Source organism: Chrysoperla carnea, chromosome 1 (genome assembly GCF_905475395.1).
Source record: "Chrysoperla carnea chromosome 1, inChrCarn1.1, whole genome shotgun sequence".
Lineage (NCBI taxonomy): Eukaryota > Metazoa > Arthropoda > Insecta > Neuroptera > Chrysopidae > Chrysoperla > Chrysoperla carnea.
Genome location: NC_058337.1, coordinates 138504350 through 138515391, shown reverse-complemented (window position 1 = coordinate 138515391; position 11042 = coordinate 138504350). Strand labels below are relative to the sequence as shown.

The window sequence follows — 11042 nt, the reverse complement described above, 5'->3', positions numbered from 1 at the left end:
ACTACCCTCAAGTAAGTTAAAACGGGTATATACTGTTAGAGCTTACGGAAATCCTGATCTTCTACTAAAAAGTAATTATAAAAACCTAGAAATTGACGGAATATTTTATAATCCACAATCAATAAAGTTGCTTAGGAAAAATTCCACTAACTCATGGCTTGAAGTTATTTTGTTTGAGGGCAAAAATCGGGAAATTAGAAGAATATTTGAGCATTTTGGATTAAAAGTTAATAAGTTAATTAGAACTGAGTATGGTAATTTTAAACTAGATAATCTTAAGCCGAATGAATACCGAGAAGTAACTAAAAAATTATATAAGTGTTAAAAATAATATCAGGTAAATTTCAAAATCAGAAAATACCTATTGCTAAAAATATAAAATATCGTCCCTCTACTGGTAAACTTAAGGAAGCAATATTTAGCATATTAACTTCCGGTGAGTTTATAGGTAATAAATTATTTAGTGAAAATATTAAAGTACTAGATTTATTTGCTGGTAGCGGTAGCCTAGCTTTCGAAAGTTTATCAAGAGGAGCAGGCTTTGCTACTTTAATTGATATTGATCTATATTCATTAAAAATAGCGGAAGAATTTGCTATGACTTTAAATATTGAAGATAAGGTCAATTTCGTTAATATTAATGCCTTAAATCTGCCAAAAGCAAATACGGTTTTTGATCTTATCTTCGTTGACCCCCCTTATCATAATAAAATAGTGCCGAAAGTAATGAAGCTGCTTATAAAGAATAACTGGCTCAATACAAACGCTATAATAGTGGTTGAAATGTCTAAAACAGATGATTACGTTTTAGACGAAAATATCAAAATTATACGTGAGAAACTATATGGCAATACTAAATTATTGGTTTTGAAGTATACTTGTCATATAGTTGATTGACTAATTTTGCTGTATCTCTATATGTCATTCCTGCGGAAGCAGGAATCCAGGAAAAAGTCTGTCATACCGCGGCTTGACCGCGGTATCTCAGGACACATTCTATGGCACAAGATCCCGCGATCAAGTTGCGGGATGACAGAGAAAAATGATCCACGCAACAAAGCCTCCGCGGAAATGACATATAGAGTATTTTTTGATTAACGAGCGACATCCCTTAATCTATCCTATCTCAAATAGTTACTAAATTATGGGGTTGTTAAAAGATGACGAGTAAAAGGTTATAATGAGATAAAAAATCAATTACTACCGTCTAAAGCCGGTTGTTTGGTTTACGCTTGCAAAGCAGATTAAAAGCGTAAACGCTAAAACTCTGATATTCTAAAATCATCTTTTTTATGATATTCTTCTTGTTGCTCTATATACTTCTGTACTGCTTCTGAATTCACATTACCAACTGTAGCAACAAAATACCCTCTAGCCCAAAGATGTTGACCCCAATATCGCTTACGAAGTAGTTCAAATTCCTGTAGCAATTTACGACTACTCTTTCCTTTAATATATTGTAACACCTTAGATATTGAGATACTCGGTGGAACTGATACTAATATATGAACATGATCAGGACTTATGCTGCCACTAATTATATCTGTGTAATTAGCTGCACATATTTCCTGAATTACTTCCCTTGCTCTACTTGCTATTTGCCCAGTTAAAACTCTATACCTGTACTTTGTACAAAACACTATATGATACTTTAAATCATACAGGCTATGAGACCCTCTCCTATATTCCATTTCTTCCTCTAGTAACCTATTAGATAGATTATACTAAAGTGTTCGCCTAAAGGCGAGGGTGTTAACCCTATCCCACTTAACTACATAAATTCTTAAATTGAAATTATTTTCTTAATTGACTATATTATTTTTACTTGATGAGAAATAACATGACCAAAGAGAAAAAGCACTATATTTGTTCTAATTGTGGGAATACTAGCCCTAAATGGTCGGGGCAGTGCTTTGATTGTGGGGTATGGGGTAGTATTGTTGAAGAAAAAGTAATTTCAAATAAGAATATTGCCAAAATAGGAAGTAAACAAGATTTCGAACAATTATCTAGTAATGTAACTGATCAGGTGCGTATTTCTACGCCAATTGGTGAGTTAGATAGGGTCCTAGGCGGCGGTTTAGTACTCGGTTCAGCTATATTAATAGGCGGCGATCCTGGTATTGGGAAATCTACTTTATTGTTGCAGCTAGTTGCCGGCAGTTTTGCTTCAAAAGTAAAATGCTTATATATAACAGGTGAAGAGTCGCTTGATCAGATAAAGCTAAGAGCTTTAAGACTAGATTTAGTTAATGATAAAACAAATATTTTAGCTGCTAATAATCTAGAAGATATTATAGCAAGCCTTGAGGCGAATAAAGATAATATCGATTTAGTGGTTATCGACTCTATTCAAACAATCGCAACACGGGAACTATCTTCCCCTCCTGGTACTGTTTCCCAAATTCGCACCTGTGCTCCTGAGCTTGTTAATTATGCCAAGCAAAATAATATCATTATTCTACTTAGCTGTCACGTAACCAAAGATGGGCAGTTAGCAGGTCCTAAATTGCTTGAGCATTTAGTTGATACTGTACTATATTTCCAGGGTGATCATAATAACCGTTTCCGTATTTTACGCTCTTATAAAAACCGTTTTGGCGGAGTTGGGGAAATAGGTGTGTTTGAGATGAGCAGTAGCGGGCTTATCGAGGTCACTAACCCATCCGAGTTATTTTTGATGAAGCGAGAGCAGAATGTGATAGGTACAGCAATTTTTGCTGGAATCGAAGGTTCAAGACCACTACTTATGGAAGTGCAAGCTTTAATAGTGCCGTCAAATATGGTAACGCCTAGACGCTCTGCTGTCGGCTGGAACGTTAACAGGTTATCAATGATACTTGCGGTATTAAGTAGCAGAATAGGACTAAATCTTGCCAATTATGAAGTATATTTAAGTATTGCAGGCGGACTTAAAATAAACGAACCTGCATCAGATTTAGCGATAGCAGCTAGCCTTATTTCCGCAGCTACAAATAAGCCTCTACCAGAGCATAGCGTATTTTTTGGTGAAATAAGCCTATCGGGTGAAATAAGAAAAACTGCCAAAGCCGAAGCAAGAATAAAAGTGGCTTTAAAGCTTGGATTTAATAATATTATTTGTTCCAGGTCAAAAAATTTAACTCATGATTTTATATCTTCAATAGCTCACTTAAAGGATTTGAAATTATTGTTAGGTAGTTCCTAAAATGTTAAATCGAGTCTTTCCAATTAACTGTGTAAATTTTTTCAAATCCCCAGAATCTTCCTTTAAATTTAATTAAAAAATGAGCCATAGCCGCGTTCCAATTTGGGACGGGCATAGACCATTTTCTAGTCATATAATCAATTGCCAAATATAAGCTTTTAAAAACAGCATTATCATTTGGGAAAACTCTCTTATTTTTAGTCACCTTACATAACTGACTATTGACAGATTCCACAGCATTAGTTGTATAAATTACTACCGTCTAAAGCCGGTAGTTTGGTTTACGCTTGCAAAGCAGATTAAAAGCGTAAACGCTAAAACTCTGATATTCTAAAATCATCTTTTTTATGATATTCTTCTTGTTGCTCTATATACTTCTGTACTGCTTCTGAATTCACATTACCAACTGTAACAACAAAATACCCTCTAGCCCAAAGATGTTGACCCCAATATCGCTTACGAAGTAGTTCAAATTCCTGTAGCAATTTACGACTACTCTTTCCTTTAATATATTGTAACACCTTAGATATTGAGATACTCGGTGGAACTGATACTAATATATGAACATGATCAGGACTTATGCTGCCACTAATTATATCTATGTAATTAGCTGCACATATTTCCTGAATTACTTCCCTTGCTCTACTTGCTATTTGCCCAGTTAAAACTCTATACCTGTACTTTGTACAAAACACTATATGATACTTTAAATCATACAGGCTATGAGACCCTCTCCTATATTCCATCTCTGCCTCTAGTAACCTATTAGATAGATTATACTAAAGTGTTCGCCTAAAGGCGAGGGTGTTAACCCTATCCCACTTAACTACATAAAATAGTTAATAAAAAAAATCCTGTTTATCTTTCTTTGCATGGTCAGTTCGATTTGAAAGACCAAGAAATAGCTTCTTATACAAAAGAAGATGAGCTGAAAATTAAAAAGTTTTTTAACAGTTAAATACTTCTTTCTACTAATCCTAACGAATTTTAATAGTACCAGATAGTTTTTATTAGGTTTTCAAATCGTCATTGCGAGCGAATGAAATGAGCGTGGCAATCCAGGAAAAATAATTTAAAATACTAATTTTATTAGTATTTTTAACTGGATCCCGTGGTCAAGCCACGGGATGATGACAGGGGAAAATGATTCACGCAGGCAAAGCCTATGTGGGAATGACATATAAGGTCACCTATATTTGAATAAAATATAACATTTTTTTAATAACTATCTGGTACAATACGGATTTTTACCTAATCGTTAACTCTTGAGATAAAATTCTGATTCTTTATTTTATCAATTAGAACTATCTATCCCCTTTACTCCGGTAGTTGTAGCCTTATCAAGCTGAGTATTTTTAATTTCTGCCTCAGTAAAGTCAGCATTAGTTAAGTTACTACCAGTGAAATTAGCTTGATCAATTTTAGCCGATTTAAATATACTATCCGTTAATGTAGAGTTTGAAAAGTCTGTTTTACTAACTATTGCATTAGAAAAATCGGCTTTCTCTATAGTAGAGTTTTGAATCGCTGTATTTGCTAAATTAGCATTTTTAAAAATAGCACCAGAAAAGTTAACTGCGTTAAATATTTAATTACTTAAGTCAAAATTTGCTAAATTCATATTTGCTAAATTAGTAGTTTTTGGTAAATCCTTTACTGAAGTAATTAATATATTTGATAGAAATTTACTAAAATCTTCACTATTTAAAATGATATTGCTTGCAAAGTTGGTATTAACAAAAGTCGAATTTATATAGTGGCTGTTATTTATTTGCAAATTATAAAAAGAAGAATTGTTCCACTAGTATCACTAAATGGAAAATATCCAACCCCTTCCACTAATTTTAAAGTCTCTTCTAGTAATTGATATTTCGGTTGGTTTACTGTACACATAAATGTTTTCAAAGCGTAAACCGTTTTCATCATAAATTAAATTCAACATAACATTGGTTTTACCACAACCACTAGGGCCACATATTATTGTTCGTAGTGAATCTGAAAATAGAGGACCATGATATGTTTGTGTGTCTGTATTTTCTGGTATTAAATTTTCAACACTCAGAGCGGGTTGTTGTTTATGAAAACGCATTTTTAATGTAACTAAGACTAAAATTTCAATACAACCCATTTTATAAACATTTAAATATATGTGAACTTAATTGTTTAAATCATTTAGTAGTATGTCACATCAGAAGCAACAACACAAAGGAAGAGGTATTGTTAACACACTTATAAATAAATTACCGTTTGAGTTACACATACCAACTTATCAATATTGTGGACCTGGAACTAAGCTGGCAGAACGATTAGCGCGTGGTGATAAACCAAAAAACACATTGGATCAGGCTTGTATGGTACATGATATAGCATATTCAAAAAGTAAAGACTTAAAGGAGCGTCATCTAGCAGATAAAAAATTAGCTGAAGCCGCTTGGAAACGTGCCAAAGCATCTGATTCAACAATTGGTGAAAAAGCATCCGCTTTATTCGTTACAGGCGCCATGAAGGCAAAAACTTCACTTGGTATGGGATTAAAAAAGAAAAAGATGAAAAAGACAAAGAAAACTATAAACTTTACAGCATCAGTGCGAAAGGCACGAAATGCATTGAAAAAATCACAACCAACGGACTTAAAAGCAGCAGTAAAAATAGCAAAAGCAGCCGTGCGAGGTCAACGTATTAAAGCACCCACACGTGTAATACCAGTTCCAAAGTCTGGTGGTATACTTCCATTAATTCCAATATTCGCAGGACTCTCTGCTTTAGGTGCTTTGGCTGGTGGAGCGTCGGGTATTGCTAAAGCCGTTACAAATTATAAAAGTGCTCGTGATCAACTTAATGAGAGTCAAAGACACAACAAAACAATGGAAGCTATAGCAATGGGTAATGGCTTGTATTTAAGACCATACAACAAAGGCATGGGATTATATTTAGCAAAAAACTAATTGAAACGCTACCACGTAGAGCGCTTTACGATACGGAGCTACGTGTGTATGCTAAACAATTTAAAATTCCGTATTTTCGTGGTGTTTTTATGCGTGACACCCTACCCAAAAGACCATATAAATATGAAACAGGAATTATCAACCATGATGTATCCAAAAATAGTGGCACACACTGGACGGCATATAAAAAGTACAATCGAAGTGTCATCTATTATGATAGTTTTGGAAATTTGAGACCGCCAGTGGAAATCATTAAATATTTTAACGGATGTGACATTCAATATAATTTTGATAGGCAACAACAGTTTAATACTCCGATTTGTGGACATCTATGTATACAATTTTTATTAAATAAATAAACCAGCAAGTCTTGTATTTACTTCATTCAAAATCAAGATGTCATACATGCTTACATTTACAGGGAATAGCTCTTTTTTAACAACAGACTATTCTCCACCAATTGAATTAGATAAAAATGAAAATTATGAAATGGGTCTAGTAGATTTACAAGGGTACAATTCCATACCTAATATACACAGCCACAATAACATGTTTTATTACGATGATAAAGTCATAGAAATACCACCAGGATCTTATGAAGTTGAAGATATTGAACGTTATTTAAAAGAAGCTGTAGGCGATGAGGTGACACTACAAATAAATGTTAATACAAATGCTTTAAAATGTGAAATAAAGTGTACTGTGATAATAAACTGTGAACCATCAGATTCTGTTTGTCGCATGTTGGGATTTAATAAACGAAAACTAGATGCAAATAAAAGGCATGAAAGTGACAATACAGTTAATATTTTACCTGTAGAAACAATTTATGTTCAATGTAATATTACAAATGGATCGTATCATAACAATGAAATCAGTCACACATTGTTTCATTTTTCACCAAATCTACCACCAGGTTATAAAATTGTGATACATCCTATGAATGTTATTTATTTACCAATCAACTGTCAAACTATAAGCAACATTACGCTCACGTTAGTGGACCAAACTGGTAAATTAGTTAACTTTCGAGGTGAAAACATTACAATTGGATTACACTTGAAAAAGATATAATGGGTTTTGTATTTAATCATCCTACACGTTATGCTGGAGGCAGTGTTTCTACAAACCGTCTCATAAAACAACCTCAATCGAGCAACAATAGAATAAATAATCACAAACAGTTATCATACGAAAATAGAAAATTTCTTCAATCAATTGGCTTAAAACTAAAACGGCCAATTGTTGGGTAAAATTTAGTTGCTGGTTTAAAATAAAGAAATCAGTTATACGAATAAAATTCAATTGTATTAAGAAGAAGAAGAAGAATGGCAGAAATACTAGAAGTGACCAATGTACCTGAGTACGATAATGTTATTACAGGACTAGAGTATCACAACCACCAAGCTTATAATTCATCGAAATTTGAATCAAGCGATGAGAGTAGAATTTGCATTCAATCACAAGACTTGTACACATTACCAAGTGAAAGTGTTTTAAATATCGAAGGTCAAGTGACTGATGATGATGATACAAATGCAGCCAGCTTCATATCGAATGCTATATCATTTATGTTTCATGAAATTCGTTATGAAATTGGTGGTAAGGTAATTGATGTGATTAATAACGTAGGCATCGTTAGCACTATCAAAAACTATCTATCCCTAAACGAAAATCAAAGTAAAGCTTTAGAAAATGCTGGCTTTGGTGAAAATTTTAAAAAGAATGCTGCTGGTTACTTCAATGTTCGTATTCCGTTGAAAATGTATATGGGTTTTTTTGAAGATTATCCTAAAATTCTCGTAAACATGAAACAAGAAATCGTTATTGTTCGTGCAAATGATGATATTAATTGTTTTACCTCAACTGTCGCAACAAGCAAACCTAAAATTAAAATCAACAAATTAGAATGGTGTGTTCCATACGTTAAAGTGTCTGATAAAATGCGAGTCAAATTATACAACTTAGTCAATCAAAATGATGATTTGAGGTTATGGTTTCGATCAATGGAATGTCTACTTATACCAGAACTACCATTAACTGATAGACATGTATGGAGTGTTAAAACTAGTGTAGAATGTCCTAACTACGCTGTTATCTGTTTCCAAACAAATCGTGACCGCAACATTTTAAAAGATTCCAGTCAGTTTGACCATTGTAACATAACAAATTTGAAAGTCTATTTAAATGGTGAAGCCTACCCATATGTGAATTTGAATCTAAATTACACAAATAATCAAACAGCGTTACTGTATGAAATGTATTGCAATTTTCAAAAATCGTACTATAGACGCTCTATAACAGAACCATTGCTAGATGAAGAAACGTTTATAAATAAATCACCTCTATTTGTCATTGACTGTTCGAAGCACCCAGAGTCACTTAAATCTACAACAGTGGACTTGCGCGTTGAGTTTGAAGCTAGTGTTAATTTCCCAGCTAAAACGCGTGCGTATTGTATAGTGTTCCATGATCGATTATTTAAATACAATCCACTTACGAATATTGTGAATAGAGTAGTTTAAAATGGCGTACATAGTGGACGTACAGGGTTTCAAAGTAAACCATGAATTCATCGTTAAAGAACTTAGTTTTGTGGATACAAATGGTAACCACTTTGGACATTATGTATTCAAACCGCCATTTCCATTTAACACATTAAGTGATTCGGATAAGAAGCAAGCAATTTGGCTCTCAAATAATTACCATGGCTTATACTGGAATCAAGGAGCCACCGATTATTGCGAGTTATCAGCCATTTTAACACACATTGCTAATTATAATGTAATATACTGCAAAGGTGAAGAAAAGAAAATTTGGATTAAAAAATTAATTCGAAATTCAACAAGGGCAGTCCACATTGAAAATTTGGATGGTGGAAAACCACTTCATAAGAATGACAGTGTATCAAAAGCTCTATGCATCTATCAACATAAACATTGTACCACAAATATTATTATGTATTTATTACATTATTTTTTTAATAGATCTTTATACGGAGGTGCTTGTTGTTGATAAATTAGTGTTAATGATTAAAAAAGTTTTAACAATAAATAATATTAAAAAATAAAATAATTGTCTTTATTCATATTTTGTATTTTTTTAATCTAAAATTGTAATTTTTTTTAAATAAAAATTTTTTTTTATCTAATCTGTAGTACAAGTTGATTTATTATTCCTTATAAAGAGCATATTATATAGGTTGATTGATGATGCTTGTTAGGTTATTAAGCGCTGTTTATCAACTGTATAGGTCATTTAACTTGTGAGCTTTCATGTGATAACATGCTTCAGACAACGAAACAGCTAGCTAAGTTGAGCGATATTATACAGAAAAAGTATAACGCACTCAAAGCTGATGAACAAAGAGCGACCATTTCATTAGAAAAAACATTTAAGCCCATCACTGATCCGTTGAATCAGCTAGTAGAAAAACAAGAGAACAAAAACGATTTTACTCGAATTAATATAAAACGCAAGATAGAAGATGATACCTTAGAAGACAATAAAGATGAACTATTAAATTATACGCCAATGAAGGCTCGAAAATTATTTGAAGATACTCCAGTAGTCACAAAACAAAATCTATCAGACACCTACGAGGATGAGGCATTACACACTCCTGATGTTGTATTTAGGAAGATTATAAAATCACCAGAGAATAATCATCATGCACTTCAACATTTTACAAAGACTTATGGAGATGTGGCTGGTAAATACATTTATTTTATATTATCGAATAAAGATGATAAGCTTATCGATAATATTTACGGATTACGTTATGATAATGCTGCTGATAGATTATATGTAGGTAATTCAGTTGTTTACATTAAGCATAACAATATACAAGTCAACGAAAAATGGTATGACGGAACATCAGGTTTATATGAGCTTTTAGTAAAACAGATACCAAAAAATTATTCAGAGCAAGACATGCGTAACTATTTGGAAATTGTAACATCAACAAACGCTAATAGACGGAATTATGACTCTCAGGGTCAAATTCAAGGAACTAAAAGTTTTAAGTATAAAAATATCATTAAGAAACATCTATACCCATCGGCTCAACATTATCACGAGTAACTAATAATCCCATAGACTATGTGTACTGGAATACAATCGATGAACTTTGTGACAGATTACGGCTGTTATGCGCATCACGTGACGCGGGAAATTTCAGCCATCAAAATGAAATCAATAGTTTGATACAAGAGTTAAGGGAAGAAAATATAATATACTGAAAACCATACCGGTTTCTAAACAGACCAGTATTAAACAGGTCAAAACCTGTATTAAACAGATACAGACCAGTATTAAACAGGTTAAAACCAGTATTAAACAGGTACAGACCAGTATTAAACAGACCTGTTTACATACAGACCTGTTTAGATACAGATCTGTTTAGATACAGACCTGTTTAGAAAGAGACCTGTTTAGATACAGACCTGTTTAGAAACAGACCTGTTTAGAAACAGACCTGTTTAGAAAGAGACCTGTTTAGAAAGAGACCTGTTTAGATACAGACCTGTTTAGAAAGAGACCTGTTTAGATACAGACCTGTTTAGAAACAGACCTGTTTAGAAACAGACCTGTTTAGATACAGACCTGTTTAGAAAGAGACCTGTTTAGATAGAGACCTGTTTAGAAAGAGACCTGTTTAGATACAGACCTGTTTAGAAACAGACCTGTTTAGAAACAGACCTGTTTAGATACAGACCTGTTTAGAAAGAGACCTGTTTAGAAAGAGACCTGTTTAGATAGAGACCTGTTTAGAAAGAGACCTGTTTAGATACAGACCTGTTTAGAAACAGACCTGTTTAGAAACAGACCTGTTTAGATACAGACCTGTTTAGAAAGAGACTTGTTTAGAAAGAGACCTGTTTAGAAAGAGACCTGTTTAGATACAGACC

The 11042-nt window shown here is 33.2% G+C and overlaps 1 protein-coding gene across 1 annotated transcript; it reads left to right on the top strand.

Annotated features, from left to right (window-relative positions):
* The first annotated feature begins 7460 nt into the window (after nucleotides 1-7460).
* Nucleotides 7461-8657, top strand: LOC123295557. Its single transcript, XM_044876950.1, has one exon. It carries the CDS (start codon nucleotides 7461-7463, stop codon nucleotides 8655-8657), a length of 1197 nt encoding a protein of 398 aa, XP_044732885.1.
* The last annotated feature ends 2385 nt before the right edge of the window (nucleotides 8658-11042 follow it).